The sequence below is a fragment of the Phacochoerus africanus genome, chromosome 8 (assembly GCF_016906955.1).
Source record: "Phacochoerus africanus isolate WHEZ1 chromosome 8, ROS_Pafr_v1, whole genome shotgun sequence".
In the NCBI taxonomy this organism is placed as follows: domain Eukaryota; kingdom Metazoa; phylum Chordata; class Mammalia; order Artiodactyla; family Suidae; genus Phacochoerus; species Phacochoerus africanus.
In genome coordinates this window covers 162445843-162465013 of record NC_062551.1, presented here as the reverse complement: position 1 = coordinate 162465013, position 19171 = coordinate 162445843, and the positions used below count along the sequence as shown (strand labels likewise).

General features: G+C 49.6%; 1 protein-coding gene across 4 annotated transcripts in view; it reads right to left on the bottom strand.

Moving 5' to 3' along the window:
* The window catches only part of LOC125132212 (BEN domain-containing protein 5), a 241158-nt gene extending 227015 nt beyond the window's left edge, over window positions 1–14143 (bottom strand). For 2 of the 4 annotated variants that reach the window (XM_047789148.1, XM_047789149.1), the window contains exon 1: window positions 13838–14141. In XM_047789148.1, coding sequence (XP_047645104.1) covers window positions 13838–14063 — 226 coding nt within the window. In that variant the 5' untranslated portion in view covers window positions 14064–14141. Of the gene's footprint in view, window positions 1–13837 lie in introns of all 4 variants that reach the window. The other 2 variants (XM_047789147.1, XM_047789150.1) reach the window with 2 other exon arrangements.
* Between the last annotated feature and the right edge of the window lie 5028 nt (window positions 14144–19171).

Below are 19171 nucleotides of genomic sequence, written 5' to 3'. Positions count from 1 at the left end.
AAGGTACTTCTCAAATACAAGGGGTATTATTTCTCCTCACTTTCTCATGCTTTAAGCTCAACGTCAGATAATCTGAAAGAGATGGTTTTTTTCCCTTCTGCACAAATCTCAGGCTTCATTTCCCAGATCTGCCTCTCAGTGTAGCTGTCAAGAGTAAAAATTCCAAGAGCAGCGTTCCAGAGGAAGAAACGTGAACCCGCTCAGGAAGCGGCCCTGGAGGTAAATGCGTTGGGGTCTTATTATCTGGGCTTGAGTTGAGACTCTGGTAGTTACTGCTTCTTATACTTTTCAAAGGTCCCCGCTGCTGTCCCCTCAATGCAGTCTGCAGCATGTTGCCCAATGCTGGATGTGGCATGTGGCCAGGTAACAGTTAAGTCCAGGCTCTCAGGGTCTTTATGTGTGAGTGTGTGTGTGTGTGTGTGTGTGTGTGTGTGTGCGCACACATGATCTTAGACTTGCCCCAGGCCAGGCTTATTCCCCTCGCAATGTGCTAGGAAAGCTTAGAAACGTGCTCATAGGCACCTAACTATTCCAGAATGTAGTCAAATGCCACATCTTCCTAAATGGTCTTAGCAACGGAGCCCCAGCGGGTCAGGAGTGGGACTCCAGGGTTAGCGAGTGAAACTCGGCTCTTCCGTGACAGGTGAGGAGGGAGGACCAAGGCCTTCGTCACACGGTCTTAGGTGCCTCCTCTTAGGAAGGAGTGTGGGGATGACAGTGATGCCTCGCAAAGGACCACATGGCACTGGCACACACCGGGTACTCAATGCATGGGACGCTAAAAGTGGTATCATCTACATGCTCAGAATCGTTTTCTTTCCCTAAGCATAAGGGGAACAAAGACAGAATTAGAAAACCCAAGAGCTGACTTCAGAAGGGTATCAAGTGTAAGGGAACCGTCTAGAGAAGAAGACGCCCTCCTGATCAGAGAAGAAAACAGCCTTTCTCACTAACGGGGGAGCAACCCTCGGGTTCCAGTTCCACCAGAAAGGCCAGTTCTGAACTCTTGTTCTCTTTGTACCTATAACGTGCAACCAGGGGTGAGGCATGAGCATTAGCAAGGACTGTGGTCCTTCAAAAAGAGCAACAGCTCCCCTCTTACAAACCAGTGCTGACACCAAGTCAAGAAGCTGCTAAACATAAAACCTAAAGAAAGGGCACCAAATGAAGTTACCCCGAAATGGGGAGGGTGGGCGTTTTCACATGTGAAAAAACAGAGAGCGCGAGAAACTGAAAGAGACACAGGGGATCAGCGGGTGGTGTCAGGACTCGTGGATGTGTTGAGGCAAAGCTCCTGGGCTACTCTTCAGTTTGACAAGTTCAAGGGCAAAAATCTGAGATGCAGCCACGAAACTAGAAATGACAAGCTGTGCGCTGCCACTCTGAGCTGAAACTCTGCAGCTCAGGATCCTGGTGGTGTGGAGAGAAGCTGCCATTCAGACTCAAAAACCAGGCACTTCTCAGATCATCTCACTTAACCCTTTCAAAATGGAGATGAGATTCCAAATGGTAGGTCTAGGCACCCATCCACTCAACAGTCAGGCCCAGGGACACGGGAGGAGCAGGACAGGCAGGCGTCCCAGTCTGGAGAGCCCCCCGCTGCGCAAGGACACAGAAGTTAGTGCCATAACACGAACAGGATGAGAGTCCCGGGTCCAGCGCTCTTCCTCTGGTGCCTCAGCTTAACATTTACCCAGACTTTATACTTGCAGGCTCTATCTAGCCAGGGCCTTGGACCACTGAGAATGAAAGCCTGTTTGGAGGACACTAGATAAAAACCCATGAAAAAGAAAAGCCCTCAAATAAAACTGAGACAGGATCTCAAGAAGTGAGTTTGAATAAGGGGAGCGTAACTGCTATAGGATCTCGGGGACGAGGGAGATGGTTCGGTCAGGGCAACCAAGGCGGGCTTCTGAGAGGAAGTGTCCTTTGAGCTAGACGCCTTACTTCCTGGGCGTATTGGGTCGCTTACTCTACTTCTCTCGTCTATTTCCTCACTTGCGACCTCAGTTGCCAGGGTGCAGTGAAGATGATAAATTCTGTGTGTTAAGAACCTGAGCAGAGTGAATGGCACTTGGACGGTCCGTGTTCATAGAAGGGAGAGCCATTGATGGATGACGAGAAGAGGGGTAAAGAAGAGAAACCCAAAAAAAGAGAGGTCAGGAAAATATCTACACTGGAATGTTTACAAAAGATTGGCAGGAAAAAAGAGGTGAGGAGTGAAGTTGAGGCGGCAGGGCCAAGGCAAGAAGAACGGAGGCTCGCCTGCAGGCGTGGAAGAGGCCAGAGGAGTCAGACAGGTGGGGCTCCACGTCCAGGTCTGACACCTGGTGGGGGTGAGAGGAGGTCAGGCCAGCTGCTGGGTCCGTGAACGTCACCGTTCTCTCTCTGTAGAGACGGAGACAGAATGCTGACCTCCAGTGGGATCAAGTCGGCCAGGTAAGTGTGCCTTGAAGGCAACACACCCCTGTGCTTGGCACAGATGACAATGCTCAGCAGAGCCTCCGGAGACAGGAGCCCCCGCCCCACCAGCTATACCCAAAGCTCCGTGCTCCTCCGTCTAACTGGAAGGCCCCCTCCTTTCCTGTCTGCTGGACCAACTCCTCTCAGTCCCCACTCCGCTCCTCTTTCCTCCTCAAAGTTCCCACTACACCTCACACATACCTTCTCTATAGCCAATTTTCTTACTGGGTTGCAATCATCGGCTCTAAGGTCGACCTTGCCCATGGGAGTGTGAACAGGCAGGGTCCATATCATACGGGAGGCCATACACCACAGGGATGCATCGAAAAAGACAAAAATTTAATAAAAGAATAAAAAAGAAGGCTACACCAGTAAGCATATAAAAAGAGGCTCAGAATCATGTTATTATGGAAATTGAAATAAAAAATAATACAATCTGATATACTTCATACTCACTAGGATGGCTACCAAAAAAAAAAAAAAAAAGAGAGACAAGAACAAGAGAAAAATGAGAAGCACTGGGAGGATGTGGAGAAAACCCTCATACACTCCTGGTGGGAATGTACAATGGGGCGGCCCCTGCGGAAAACAGTTTCTCAAAAGCTTATACGATCCAGCAATCCCACTCCTAGGTGTGTAGGCAAGAGACGTGAAGCCACGTCCACCGAACACTGCTGTGCAAATGTCCGTCAGCGACATTATCCGTACGAGTCAAAAGGTGGAAAGGACCCAGCTGTCCATGAACGTGTGAATGGATGAGCAAACCGTGGTACATCCATGCAGTGGCTACTATTCCGCCATAAAAAGAAAGTATTTCATTTCTACTACAACGTGCATGGACCCTGAAAACATTATGCAACGTGAAAGAAGCCAGACGCCAAGGGCACATGATGTATGACTCCACATATAGGAAAGGTCCAGAACAGGCATATCCACAGAGACAGAAAGCAGATAATGTTTGCCAGGGGTGTAGGGGGAAGGGGCAATGCTACCCTCTCCATGGGTAACAGGAATTTCTTTTTGATGAACCTGTTCTGAAATGAGATAGCGAAGGTGGCTGCAGAACACTGAATTGTACACACTTTAAAATGGTCAAAGTGGTGACTTTTACGTTATTCTGCTCCCATTAAAAACTTGACTGCCGCTTTTAGAATGTCTACTCCCTATCAGATACCACCATAAGGCTCTTCGCATGTATTACTATTCTTCCCAACCCTGCAGTTAGGTATTAGTTGCATTTGTTTTTTCCCCACAAAAGAAGAAATGAAACTCAAAGAGGGCCTAAAGCCACCCAGAGGGGAAGGGGCAGAGCCAAGATTCAATCTAGACCTCAGCCTCCCAAGCACATGCCCACGCTTGAAATAGGATAGAGCCATATCCATAAATGCCAAATGAATAAACGATAGCTCTAGACAGGACATCTAAGTTCCCCAGGCTGAAGTTCAAAGCAGAAGACCCCTCTGGCTCTCCTGTGGATTCCCCTGGCCTTGGGAAGTCCCCAGGTAGCAGTAACCGTCACCAGGCACAAGAATTAGGATGCAGGCCAGGCCTCAGGGCTTGAGTGGGTTCTTTGAAAAGGCAGGCTGAGCTTACAGGAAGGTCTGAGGGACAGGAGTGAGTTCCAGAAAGCAGCAGAAGCAGACAGTCCCTCTACCCTCCCACCCCCGACCTGGATCCTGGCTGCCCTAATGCCTGGCCAGGGAGATGCTGAAGCTCCTCTGAGAGCTAAGTACCGCCGAGAGCCACCTAATGTTCGTCAGTCTCCTCCTTGAGCCGGGCTCCCTGGACGAGGGCTCAGGAAGCTCTGGGGCCTCCGCTCGTCCTTGTCTGCAGTCAGCAGACATTTACTGAGCCTTGATGTGGGCTGAGCACTATGCTAAGTGGTCTCTGTCTTCTGGATCCTTATCACCCAGGCTGTACCAAGAACCCAACCAGAATACAAAGTTCGACTTTCTAAGAGATGCTGGCTCATACGGGGCACCACCCCCCACCCCATCCCCGCCACTGCCAGGCCTTCCTCACTCTAATCCTGAGTTAAATGTGATGTCCCCCCCACACATCCAGTCCCCTGGAGGTTATGGGACACTCAGTGTCACTGCAAAAAGTGGAGAAGGCGAGGGGAGGCCCAGGGTTTAATAAAAGCAGCCCAGTCTTTTGAATCAGGTGGTTCTGGTTTGGAATTCTGGCTCTGCTACATGCTGACTGTGCGAACATGGGCGAGCTGCGTCACCTGTCTGAGTCTCACTTTCATCATCCGTAAAGTAGGGATGATACACTGTTCTTCCAGAGTTAGTGTATATAAAACACCACATGCATAGTTGCCTTCTTGACATGGGTGTTCAAGGAATGGAGGCTGTGAGGCTACCCCTGTGGGTCATGCGGTTGGCACTGAGCCTACAGTTAAAGAGAACCACGGCAGGTATCCGACACAGACACCGATTGAGACAAGACGAAAGAGACGTTTGGGGAAGATTAATGTGGCAGTGACAAGCAAGACGGATGAGGTACGAGGAGGAGACTGAACACAGGGTGACAAGAAGCCATCACTCTCGACTGGTCGTATTACCGAAGGTGAACGGCGGTGTGGATCATCTAAGACAGCAGGTAACTTCCCCAGCATCTGAATGTCGCTTTGGAGAATGCTTTGCATTCCAGGAAACCACAGAAGCAGCTAGCACAGGACTCAAAGGCATGTGGCAAACTCTCTAGTCAGCCTGCCTTTGCAACTTCTCTAAGCTTGAAAGCAAATAATCAGTTTGAGGGTAATCAGAAGTAAATATGTAGCCGCTGAAGGGACACTCTTCATTGATTCTGACTGATTCTTCATTTCCAGGGCAAGAGAACCAACAAGGATTTGGGGATCAGCTCTCTCCCCCCACGTTCCAGCTACTATGTTGTCAGCTAGCGGCCTTCATCCATTCGACGAAGGCTACGCATGTACCACGGGCCAGGCCCCATGCCAAATTCTTTACTAACGTCAATATATCTAATCTCCATCACGATTCTGTGGAAGCAGAAACCGAGGCTCAAAGAAGTGAGGCGGCGTGCCTAAGGCATAAAGCTATTAAATATCAGAGCCAGAATTTCTAGTCAGGTCTGCATGACACTGAGGCCCTGTGCCTATCACCCAATGATCCCATAGGCACAAGAAAACTACCGAGTTGCTGTAACTTCCCCAACTGAACTGAAAGGCACACACAAAATGGTGAGTGTGTCAATATAATTTCCCAAGTGCCAGCCCTTCTCTGAGGCCCTTGTCTACACCCAGGAGAACACGCTGAAAACTCCCAACCTGAATTGAGCACAAGTATGGTGTCATACCCATCTCCTGACACAAGCGTATCAAGACCACCAAACTCTAAACAATCCCCGAAAGGAGTCCCTGTTCAAAGCCATAGCCTATGGCAGAAGCTGCTCTTCAAACATACAGAAGAACTTGGCATTTGTTAGGAATCTGAGCGGGAGATTAAATTTACCACTAGAAGAAAAAAAATGGAGGCATGGCAATAAGCAAACAGAGTTTTAGAAAACAGGCTGGTGGACAGGAAATGAATGCAAGGCTGTCTTCAAAAGCGAAAATACCCCTGAAGAATCTGAAATACAGCTGAACTGGGAGAGGCACTGTCCTGACACCCATTCTACATAAAATCATGCTGATAATTAAAAGAATCCAATATCAGAGAGTTTAATGTGGTGTAGGTTTGTTAGCTAGGATGAAATTCTGAAAGGCTAAATATAAAATGTTTCACATAAGTTTTGCCTTGTTTTAAAAATACCTATATGCAAGTTTAGAGTTCTTCATTGGTTAAAAAAAAAAAAAACCATGCAAAGTCTTATGTTTGCATGAAAAACAGATATGTCACAGAAAAGGCATGCACATCTCATTCTCTGGCCTATGGTGTTTGTTTTCATAAAATCCAAGGGCGACAAAATTCTCAAGGCTCAAGGATTGTATCTAGCCAACACAACAAGAAGATGAGTGCTGGCTGTGGCAAAGCAGAAAGAAGTCAGGAGGCACAGGTTCGAGGCCTGGCTCTGCAGCTCATCCCCTGGGGTACCGGCCACTTCGTTCAGCTTTCTTCTCTATGACACATGGGGGGCTAGACGAGGAAACCTGACGAGGTCCTTCCAGCTGTGTGACCGCTCGCCCGTCACAGGGGATCCAGTGCAGGGTAAAAGAAGATGATTCAGGCTTCCAGGTGGGGCCCCTGAAGCCAGGTCCTACCGAGACTGTCCACAAGGGGAGAAAATTGCTGACCAGGTTTCAGTAGGTCTCCTTGCTCTCGCTCCCACGGCCTCACGGGCCTTGGCACAGACAGAACTGGGAACCTCCTCCTGCTGGCTCATCTGTTCAGCTGCCCCTTTGTGCTTCACCAGGCTGTTGCTGCCAGGGTGAAAAGTGGGCCCCACCACAGGGTCACAGAGGGGCAAAACCTGAGGGGAGATGGTCAGCCTTTCAGGCCAAAGTCAAGCCCCAGGAGGATTTACAACACACACCCAAGTTAAAGTTTAAACCTGTCTGCTCCTTGGCGTTCCCTTCCACAGACGGCGGCAGCCACGACTGAGCAAGCTGTCCTCTCGACAGGGCTTAGCCACTGCAGTCCTGAGCAGCTACTGACATTTAAGGAGGACCTACCATGCGCTAGATACTTCTCCATACTACCTGGCTCAATAACACAGTGGGCGAGTCGCTGATGACTCTCGCTACATTAGCGATGAGCACCTGAATCTCAGAGAAGGGAGGTAATCTCCCTAAGGTCACACAGCTTGTAAGTAACACACACCATGTGAACCCAGACCGTCTGATTTCAAAGCCCATCTTCTTTCAGCTCTCTGACACTGCTCCTTGATACTTAAGGAAGTGACCCAGAGGAGGGAGTCATCTAACCGAATTCTCCCAAAGAGCAGGATTCTATCCTAAAGTATCCCTGACCTGCTTGCCACCTCCCAGGACAGGGAGCTCATCACCACGCTGGAAGCCCTCTCTGTCGTGCGTCTCCTCTCTCTGCGAGTATTATATTATTCCCACCCAGTGCTATGAATTCCACTCTCTGGACCCAGTTTTGCTTTCTGGACCCCAAACAACAGAGCTGATCCCTCCTCTACTGGGGCAAAACTCTTACATTCAAGACTACCAAAATGCCATCCCATGCACATCTTTTTTTCTGACTTTTACATTTATTCTATGTCTCACCAGTGAGCTCAGAGGAAAAAGTCGTTGCTCCAGGTAAAAGAAACACACCCAAACTTACACGTGGGATGCAAAGCCTTCCATCCTCATTTGATTTCCACGATGCCAAGCATCTCTCCTGGTTATCACTTGACTCTCGGTCCATCTCTGGCTGCTGCTTGCCAGGCACCTTTCTGGGCTCCGCTGCTTCCCCTGTGCCCTTAAAGGCTGGTGTGCAGAAGGGTTGCGCATGATTTGCTTCCTCTGCACCTCTCCCACCAGGACACCCCCGTCCAGCTAATGACTTCCACATTGGGATCTGCAGCCCAATTTCAGAGCGTTCTCCTGCACCGTGGGCCATGTGCCTAATTGCTCTCCCGGAATATCTGCAGAGATGTCCCATGGGCCCCTCAGAACCATCTTGTCTCAAACTAAGCTCATCATCTCCCCTTCCAACCAACAACTCTCCTCGTGCTCCCTATGGAGGGAGGAGAACCCGGATCATCACAGCATCACATCAGCCTCACCCACATCACCACAACCAGAGAGTTCCCAAGGGCCGTGGATTCTCCTTCCTTAATCCATCTCAGATCCATCACGACCACTGCCACCTTCGTTTAGGTATCATGCTCTTTGGTTGACCTGACTCGCCCTTCTCCATAGCCCTCGTCTGGCACCTATAGCATCTGCTCAACAACTGTTTCAGTAGCTTTCTTCTCTCGGGTAAAACAAGAAGCCCTATCTCACAAGGATGTAGAAAGAGTAAGTATGCGGCAATTCCCAGCACTGAACCTGAAAGCTGGGGAGTAGTTAACAAATACTGGAAACAATGCCTAGTCCTCCTGCATTTACCTCCAGTCTAATCCTGACCACCGAGGATAACTCAGCACCTGGGGAACTTAAAACGACCCAGAGAAAAACTCTTCAGGGTATGTGTGCTTTTCTGATGAGCATTTTAAAACGAAGAGAACATACATCTTCTTTCTCTAAGGAACTTAGATGGCAAAGCAGGTAGGCACAGTTGAAACAGAATACATCTTGGAGTCAAAGATTTAAATCTAAATTCCACTTTTCTGGTGTGTTTTTAAAAATAAAAACCAGTATGCTCTTGAATAACAAAAAACCACAAAAAAGAGCAAGACCTCAGCTTGCCTGAGGCAATTTTTTCTTTCATCCTGTGAACCAGAACTCTGAAGTACTCGGCAACATATACTATGTAGTTGTAACAAATATGTGTTTCTTAAACAAGACAAATCACATCGGACGGAACCTTTAATGGTTAAGATTTAAGTACAATCTGTAACAGATGACAGCAGGCAAGTTCCAATCTTTGCTCCAATGTGTATCAGCAGAACATGTCCAAACCTAAATTAAAAGTTTTCACTCGCTTAAGAAAAAAAAAAAATCCTTTTGTTGGCAGACTCCCACTGATGACATGCAACAATCTTTGCATATGAAATCGGCTCGTCCCCTGCTTCGCTGCTAACTTTGTAGAAGTTCCAAAGCGTTTCTGGAGCAAGTGATCTATTTGGACCGACAATGCCAAGCTGGGACCTGAGCCCTGAATGAGCTAAAATTACCAAAGCAAGAAGAACATGGCTTTGGAAGCTATTTTCCCCCAAGTGTGGGGTTTCTTCTCGTCAAGGGAGTGATAAAGAATGCTGACTTTTTCCAGATGAACAAAGTTGAATGAAACCTCCAAATCTCACGGCAGGTTACTATTATGAAAAACAAGCTGCTGCTACAGAGGTTCTTGTCCTCCCTCCTTCCTCTCCCCAAGCGTAAAAAATGCACCTGTCTCCCCCAAATTGGTGAATTCAGTGAGTTCAACCTGGGCGGACTGGAGTGGACTGACTATGTGCTGGGCACAGCAGACGCAGAGACGAGGATGGCAGACACATTCCCAACCCAAACAAGACACAAAACGCTAAGATCCCTAAGCAAGGGACAAGCAAAAGCAAAGCAAAACGGGAGCTCTGAGGGCGCGTCTCTCTGGGGGACAGAGGGTGGAAGATGGTGCTGCCAGGGCCTGCACCCACTCCTCTGGGACAGCCCGCAGCTCGCTGGACCGCAGGCACCTCACACGTCTGCCTTCCCCACTGGAGGGTGCGCGCCACGTCACACAGTGATTGATCCGTCCCGGTTGGCTCAAAAGAGGGCCTGAGGGTGTGTTCTCAATTTGGCACAAAATACCACAGCTCTCAGGGAAGCTGGACAAGTAAGGGGGCCCCGGGGTCACCACGAATGCCCAGGCTAAGAAGCAGACCTTCTACTCAGTAGGCAACAGGGAGCTACACAAGGTTCTAAAGAGAGCAGTGACTTGACTAAGACTGCGTTTTAGAAGATCATCCTGACAGCAGTTTGGAAAACAGATTGAGGCAGATCAATTAGAAGGAGCTGGTGGAGATGAGCAAAAGCTGGGGTGGGCCTGGATGCGAGGAGGGGGCAGAGTCAAAAAATAAGATTTAAAAGATAACTTGCAAAGCCCACCTAGAATGGGTCCTTTTGCTGCGCTGCTCCAGGGCCTGGCTCCTACCTCTATGTAGTCATTGCTTTGGGCCCTAAGATGACATTGGCCCTGAGGCCCAAGCCCAAGTCTTTGTCACTCTGCTGGGACAAAAACTTACACAGCAGGGCCTGAAAAGTTAACTCTTATCTCGCCAGGGTTGTGCTGTCTTTCAATCCCAGGGCCTCAGAGTTGGAGCATTCTTTTATTATAGCCTGGGCCTGGTGGGTAGAAGTAGGAAGGGGACGTGTGACAACAAAAGGAAGTCAGCATACTCAAATAAAAATAACAGAGCAGAGGGGCCTGGAGAGGACGGCGCAGGACGTTAAGACCCTGCGCTCAGAGAAAACCCGTTTCGGCCCCAGAAAACAACATGGACTCAACAGGATGAGCCCAGCAGCAGGCTGGGCTGCAGGGAGATAACGGGAAGCTCTCCAAGTGGGCTGCTCTCACTTTCACAAGCTGTTGGGCAAATAAATGACAGTGACGGAGGAGAGACCACATCCAAAGATAAGCCAAGTCTCGAGCTGCTCCGTGGACGCTCCTCGGAGGAGGGGAGCTCGTTTGAGGTTTCCTCAGGAAGACGACAACGTAGCAGGGACTGAGGGAGGTGTGGGTGCCCTGCAGGAGCGGGGCTGGTCAGGGAGAGCAGAAGGGGCTCGAAAACAGCACCTAAAACGGCTCTTGGGCTTGGAAACTTGCCTTGAACTCTAAGCTTCACAGGCAGTTCTGCGCCTTCCTTGCCCTCCTTCCAAGCAAGTGTGTGGCTGATGGGACCATCAGCTGCTTGACAAAGGAGACTGCCAAGTGGGGGCTGGCCCAGGAAAACCTGGATTCCAAGTCGAGCTTTGCCATTTGTTCGCTGTGCCACTGCAGGGGTCCCTGAGCCTCGGTGTCCTCATCTGGGTCTGGGGAGGACGAACAAAGATAAGGCACAGGCGCAAAGCGAGACCGTCAATAAAGCTGTGTGTGGCTGTTCCCCTTGAAGTGAACTCAAGGCTCGGTACTGGGTTCTGACACGCCAGAAAGCATGGTGCAGACCAGCCTGGGCTGCAAAGTGCAAAGTCCCACAGCTCTGGGCTCTGACATTTCCTGGACACAAGAAGAGGGACACTCGAAGACAGCTCTGGGTTGGCCTGGGCAACCAGTACAGCCACACACTTCTCACCAAAAGCCATAAAGTGGCCCTGAAACTGAAACCAGGCTTTTGAGGCCAGAGAGGGATTAATTACTCATGGCTGGTGTCACAGCACAGTGGCATTTACAACCAGGGATGCCAGAAGGTGAGCTCTTAGGACAAAGTCACTGCAAGCAATTCTCAGCGCCACCCCAGCTGAGGAAGTCAAGGCGGGGTTGCAAGGTGCACAGGAGAGTTCTCCCAGGATGACCTCCCAAACCCGCGCTGGCCTTTCCAATCGGTTCTGCAGCCAGGACGGCGGGCTCCGACTTAAAAACTGACCAGCTGATTGGAATTTTAAATGTGGTCTAGCCAACTTCGAGGTGTCCCCCGGCCCCCCCACCCCCAGCTTTCTCTTCTCAAGGAAAAAAAAAAGAAAAAAACCGAAGAAAGGTAGGGGTAAGTGCTTTTCAACACACTTCGCTTAAAACTGGCGCCACACTTCTTCTCTGGATCAGTCTGCCAATTTCCAGATGTTGCCTGGGTTTGGTTTTTTTTTTTTTTTAAATTGTTTGTTTTTAATAACCCCAGAGATTTATCAACATTCCAACTTGGAGGATGAATAATCTGTAGATTCAAGATTCCTGGTCCTCAGACCAATAACTACATGTGTCTTACTTAAGAAGACTTCTGTCAATTTTCAAAATCAGCGTCTGTGGGGCCGCCATCTGCCTCAGCAGTCTCTCGGCTGTGCTTGAAGAGCCAAGCACAGTGTTTATGTTTATTGAATGAATAAATGGAAGACTGAACAATCTCTAAAAGAGGAAAACAACCATCGCACACTAAAACACACACATACCACTGACTCCTGACACACAGCCCGTCCCCTCTCCTGGGGCCCTTCCAGATCCAGGAGAAGGACAGAATCCTCGGGCAGCATGCTTGCATTTCTTCTAGCCAAGGGGAAGCTAAGGTTACAACCAGTGACAACTTTCTCAGGTCTATACTGTACTCCTGGAGAAAAATCTTCTAATCCCTTCCCTCAGGTGATTAAAAGCAAGCAAACGAACACAATAAATCCTAACCCGCTACAACGGTTTCCCTTTTCTACACACTTTGCTGCATTCTGATCTTCCGGCTCCAGGTGTGCCCAGGTGTTGGGAGGGGGTCTATATCCCTGTACCCCAGGGCTTGTCAGAAAGTGGTAAGGATACAGTCTGTCCAAAAGGACCCCAGGTTCTCATCCGTTTCCAGCTCTTCTTCCCACTCCTCGACTCTGGAAGACCTCCTTTCCAGAGGCAAGGCAACAGGAGGTGGTGGAAAGGGACTAGTCATGAGCCAGAGCTCTAATCTACTGCTAATTTGCCACAGGATCCTGGGGAAGTCACTTCTCTTTTTCTAGCCACAGTTTCCTTATTTGCCAGATTTAAATATGATACACGTTGGATTCATCTTTTAACAGAAATAAATGTGAGAAAGCAAAGGAAGTTAGAGAAGAAGAAAAAAAAGTCTCAAAACTATAATACACTAGCAATAGCTCCTAATCCCTGGCCTTTGCTTCCGAGTGGAGGGCAGGGTGGCTTACTGTCTCTGCCCACTCCAAGGTACACGCTCCTTGCCAGCAACAGCTAAAAGGCTGCTCCCCCAAATGGAAGTGATACTTTCCTCTTCCCAAGCTTCCTAGAACTAACTGGGAAAGAGGGGCCTCTGACTTTTCAAAGGAAAAGGTGCTTCAGGACAGCAGAAAGAACTTGGTGAAGGAGGTTAGAGGGCTGGTCCCCTCCGATCACCAACTGAACCTTAGTTTCCTCATCTGTCGAGTGGATCTGAGACCACCTGCCCTGCCTATTTCTCAGGGCCCCAGGAAAGCAGGAATGGGGGTGTCTGGTTATATCCTGGCCTAGAAACTCTCTCCTGGCTCTCAGCTCTCACTCAGGGAGCCTTCTGCGAGATTCTTCAGTGTGGAGGCTGAGGGATGCTGTGTGTTGCTACCTCTTTACCTGCCTGTCACCTAGCCAGGGAGGGGCAGGAGAGAGTGGCACGCAGTGCCCAGTGATCAAGGCCTCTTCATCCTGTCCAGCGATGGCCCAGATGGGACAAGAGTGTCATAGCTTCCCTCTGTGAAGAGAGTCTGACGACATCAGCCTTGTCCTCACTCCCGGGAGGTACTAGGGCCTTAATGGGAAAGACAGACAACTAAAGAAACTAAGGAGACCCAAGGAGCAGGGAGGGGAGGAACTGAGAGAGAGGTAAATGGAAGGTGAGAGACAGAAACGAAGGTACACACAGGTGGGGAGAGAAAGGCAAAGTGAAGGAGCCTGTGGAATAGACAGAAAGAGTAGGGCAGATACAGAGGTGGGGACAGACTGACAGCGCGGGAGTTGTCCGGGAGGCAGGCGGGGAAGACAAAGGGGACCACCCCGGCTTTTTAACTGGTCTGGCCTTCTAGAGACACCCCGGCCCCCAAAGCAAAGCCGAGGACACAGGAGGAGGGGCCGGAGCAAGCAGTGGCTCCCCCGGGCCCCCTCTCCGGTCCCGGCCCCCGCCCGGTCCCCGGGTCCCTCCCGGCCCGCTCGCTCACCTGCCAGCGCCAGGATCTGGGCCTTGTGGAGCAGCAGTGCGCCCCAGTCTCGGGGGGCGCGCGGGGGGCTCTCGGGCCCGGCGCCCAGCTCCTCCGGGCCCCGGTACACGGCGTACACCTTCTGGTTGTCAAAATCCAGCCGCGAGCGGGGGCTGAAGTCGCGCACGCACGACACGGGCAGCGCGTAGCAGACGTTGTCCTCCAGGAACCGCACAAAGGCGTACATGGTGGGCGCCGGGGGCGGGCCCGGCCGGCCGCTCGGCCCGCGGGGCGGGCGCGGAGGGGGGGACCCGGCGCGGGGGGCGCGAGCCGCGCGGCCGGGCCGGGGGGCGGGGGCGGCTCCCCGGGACCCGGGCTCCCCCCGCTGTTATTGTTCCTGAAAGCTCCGCTCTGCCAATCGGCTGCTCTCGCCTGGGCGCGGAACCGGGCGGGAGGGGGCGGGGGGCGGGGGGCGGAGAGGGGGTTTGGAAGCGCACCGCCACGCGCGAAGTCAGACCCGAGCAATCACAACCGGAGCGCGATTCGCCCGGGGAGGGGGGAAAGGGCAGAGAGCTGGCACGGCAATAATGATCATAACAATAGCCTTGCGGGGAAAAAGAGAAAATGCATTGATTGATAATTAAAGGCGCGCCGCGTGCAGGATCTGTAGCTTCTACAATCGCGCTGCAAAACAAATTGCATTGCAACAAAACTGCCCTGCAAAGGAGGGGAGCGCGTGAGAGCATGAACGCAGGGCGCGGGGCAGTCCTGTTTGGATCCCTAAGTGTAAACTTGCGCTGGCAAGCCAGCCGAATTTTGGAGGCTTTCAAATAATCTTCACCACTTCTCTCAGCCCCTTTAGTTCGCTTTTGTTTGTTCGTTTGTCGAAATAGCAAAACTGCCAGCTCCCCTGTGGGGAGCGTCAGTCAGCCAGAAAAGTTCCCCCTGCGCTGCCGCACTAGCTCTGACCAAAACCTGGGGCACATCTGGGATTTCCAGCTGGACCAGCTGGCTGGGGTGGTGGAGAGTTTGTCAGGGACCCCTCTTCCCTGCAGTCTTCGTCCAGTGCAGCCCCCTCCACAGCATGCCTGTCTCTGAGCTGGGACCAGTTGGAATGAGCAGCGAGTGGAGGGGGGCAGGGAGGAAGGCTGACCCAGGGGAGTGGGGCACAAAGTCAGGAATGGGGCTCTGTGGAGTCTTTGCTCTGTCCCTAGTATCACAGGCAGAAGAGGGTCAGCAGAGCTTTGTGTCTCCCCAGACAAGTCTGAACACCACCAACTGCCCAAAGAGGGCTGCCTGGGCTCTGCTGTCACAGGAAGCCCATCTCAGTTAGAGGGGTCAGCATCTTCACACCTATGCCTCGGAGAGGCTGGGCTTTGTATTGAATATGGCTACTTATAGTCCCATTGCCTAGCACAGACCTGGCACTGGACAGGGGCTTAATGGATTTTGGGGTGAAAAATAATAATAAATAAAAATCCACATTCACCCAGCCATCCAGTCACCCAACTTTTATTCAAGCAACCAACATGCAGTGGGTATGTGCTACATGCCAAGTTGGCATCTAAGGGCTGTTGGTTGAGAGGTGGAGAGACAGGACAAACACCCGGATCCCTTGCAGTGTTAGGCAATGTACCAGAACTTGAGTCTGGATTTTGGGTTCCTGTGCCAAAATTAGGTTCCTATATGAATAACACACCCTCTCTGTTCTGGAAATCCTTACAGTCTGGTGTGAAAGTATTAAGAAAGTATAAGTAAGAAATTATGTTATAGAGAGAAAAGTGTTTTCATAGAGGAATGCTGAATGGAGGTGGCAGACTGACTTAAATGTTACATTTTTTAAAAAGTCATTTAAGTGAACTCAACCTGTGAGAACAACACAAAATAAATGGACCCAAATGTTGTTTCTTAGGACTGGTGGCTGATTTTGTTCTCCTTTGTGTGTTTATACGTATATAACTACTTTCCACAATAAGCAGGCATTCCTTTATAATCAGAAAGCATTAAACATTATTATGTTTTTTTTAAAAAGCACTGGGCTCACGTTTCAGATCAGCTACACTAATGATGATGTGGCTAGGACAAACTTGCAAATTATTTCACTGTGGTTGGGGGAGTAAATTATACAGGTGAACCCCATTAACACGCAGCTCCCAGATCCAATGTACAGGTCACATCAAGTTCCCCTAAACCAACCCTCTGGCATATTTGCGAGGACAGCCAGACATGACCACGTGTTGTCCTGATGCAGATGCTGGAACTCTGTTGCCCCACATACTTGTGGAAAAAAGAGGAGCCACTCTGAGTTGTTCTAGCAGATTTACCTTTATGATTATGATTCTTTCGGACTGATCTTACACGAGTTCTTATTTTAAGAATACATTCCTCTGATAGTCAAGGGGAAGTAATGTGTAGCAAGACTTCTGATAATTTGCAAGGTGGATCACGCAGCATTGGCTATAGTTCATGAAATACCATGAAGCTCCAAGCTACTTTGGCAAAATAATTTCAAGTAGCACCATGACCAACCTCCTAGCCCGTCCAGATGAAAGTGACCCCCAAATATATTACCAGTCTCATCTCTCACCACCTTCCTGGACACAGTATACTCCAGACACATTAAACTATTTGACATTTCCCAAGATAGCCTGTTGTATCAGGTCTCAGTCCTTTGTGCTGCCCTCATCCTGGGAAGTTTTTCCTCCTGGAGTGCACAGTGACCTCAGCTTCCCTGAAGGCCAGCTCAGATGTCACCTCTTCCATGAAGCTTCCCCCACCCAGCCTCTTTCTTCATGCCCAGGCAGTCTCTTTCTCCTATTTTGTCCCAGCACCTTTTATGTCCTGTCATTAGAATGAGCTCTTTGATGGGGGACAAAAGGCTGTGTAACCTCAGCATCCTAGGATCCAGCCCAGGGTTAAAGAGAGAAGGCTTATGAAACAGATGCATTAAAGAAAGACACCGCATGAATAACAAATCTCTCGCATGGTTTTTCTGAAAATCTGTCCCTTCTTTTCGGAGTTGGAGCTGAAGCCCAACTCTTTCCCATTCCCAGTGACCAAAATGCGGCATGCGGATTCCACCCCCTGTGAGACAGACACATCCGTGAACATATGAAATATCACTGCACGCTCAGGTTCAAACAAATTCCCTGCCCAAGTCAGTGTAAATCTCTCTCATAAGGGGGTAGTTCCATCTTCCAAGAACCCAGAAAGAAGAAAAGAAAAAGTAATGATGTGAATGCCAACAGAGAAAACATAGACTCGATACATTTTGCATGTAGGTGTACAGAATGGACTCTAGAGGTGGATGGCAGGTACAGGATGCTCAGAGAGACACCCTTTGGCAGCCTAAAGCCAACAGAAAGACACCCAGACTTTCTGCTTCCTGCATATCTCACACAGTCTTTTAACACAGCTTCTAGAGAACCTACTAAGTGTGCCTCCTCTGTCCAGTGAAAACTGAGTCAGAGTACTTCTTTGACCCAGAGACTGTTGCCCCGGGCTTTACACATACCAGAAACTCAAGATGTTGATGATTCATTGATTGGCAAACAAAGACAGTCAAAAGTACACATTTCAGATTTAAAGAGGTGGTTAAAAACGTCAAGTTCATCCAGATCACGGTTGAATTCTCTCCCCAGTATCCCTACCAGATGGTCATCCAGACACTTCTTATGTGGGTCTAACGTCAGGAAGTTTACTTGCACTGGACACCGCTGACTCTTAGGTCTTTCCTACTTACCCTGAGGCAGAACCTTACACCTTATAGCTATCATTCTAGGCTCACCACCAAGAGTCTCCTGCCAGCCCATCAGATCTGGAAAAACTTGGGATCCTGTCTCCTTAGGATCTTGTTTGTCTGTCTTCTGCCCAGGCATCGTCACTTCCTTCACCTGTCTTTCCTCACTTGACCTGGTTTCCGTGATGATAACTGTGACATCTATTTTTCCTCCAAAGCTTACTTATAAACCTGGCATGTCAGGCTCCAAGTATACAGGACCACAATTAATTTCACACCGATCCTTTCAAGTGGGTATTACTGACCCCGTGGTAGAGTTAAGAAAATTGAGACTTATGGCAAAGCAGTTTAACTCTGGGGAGTCCTGGAAGGCTTGTGGTCATATTTGCATTTGAGAGATTTTAGACTAGAAGCAGCGCAGGGGGAGGGGTGGAGGGAAGACGAGGCTGGGGAGTGCAAGGCCTGTGAGGAGGCCGACTCTCCTCTCCCTGGCCCTCCCCACCTCCTCTTTCTAACGGGCTGAATCTGCTCTGCCTCTCATCCAAGCCCTTCTAATGGAGCAGAAAATGTACACATCTGGGGCAGCTTTGCAACTGCGTCTCCGCTGCGCCTTCCTGTCGAGTTGTGTAGAGCCTTGGGTTAATGTCAAGCTCCTTCGGTTTAGCCAGCTGAAGCATGGTCAGTGGCAGCAGGGGGACTTATGTTTCATATTACTGCATGGAATTCTCAGAGTACTTTGTAAAACTATTTTAAGGAGACCTGGGTTCTGTGAGTTTTTAAAGCAACTGGAGCGTGTCTTTTCAACCTCTCTGCTAATGATTGACCACATTTTTTCATGATCTTGCCTTTTTTCCCTGTGATATTTAATTTGACTTTTTAAGTCTTTGCTTTTTAAATTTTTTATTTCTTTTTTCATTCTGCCCAGAAAAGAAACTTGCTGTGCTGTGAGCTCAGGGCTATTGTCTTCTCAGGCTGGTTCAAGGAAGGAATGTTGATACATGGCCAGGAGGATCTGGGACTGTTGGGAGGCCCATGGTGGGCATTGCCTTGAGCTGGTACTATCACCCTAGAGCGGTGGCATCAACCCAGTATAATTCATGTGAACTCCTGATGGTAAAGTCTGGTTGTGTCTGGTTGTGGGGTTTGGGGCAGGGGAGGAGAGGGACAGGAGAGAGGGGAAAGGAAGGAAAGAGAGGAATCGCAGGTTGAGTACAACCTTAAAGTCCACTGGGCAATGCCAGCAGTTAGAGTCACTTCTTGTCATGGAGGTGACAGCCTGGAGGGCCAAAGGAATATGGGCCTTAGAATAAGACCAGGGATTAAATCCTGACTTTGACACATCTTTGCTGTAACTTTGGGTAAGACCATTCACTTCCCTGAGCCTCAGTTTGCTTAGCCATATGATAAGGCTAATGACATGTATCTTCTGCATATATTGTGAGAATTGGGGCAGGAGTTTTTACCTTCTCTGTGTATCAGGACTACTTGGGGAACTTAAAAAATATCCCACTCCCAGGTCTTAATAGGTCTTAATCCCCAAGATCCTGATCCAGTCGGTCTGGGGATGGGGCCTGAACAATGATTTTTTTTTAAATTCCCAGATTATTCTAATATCA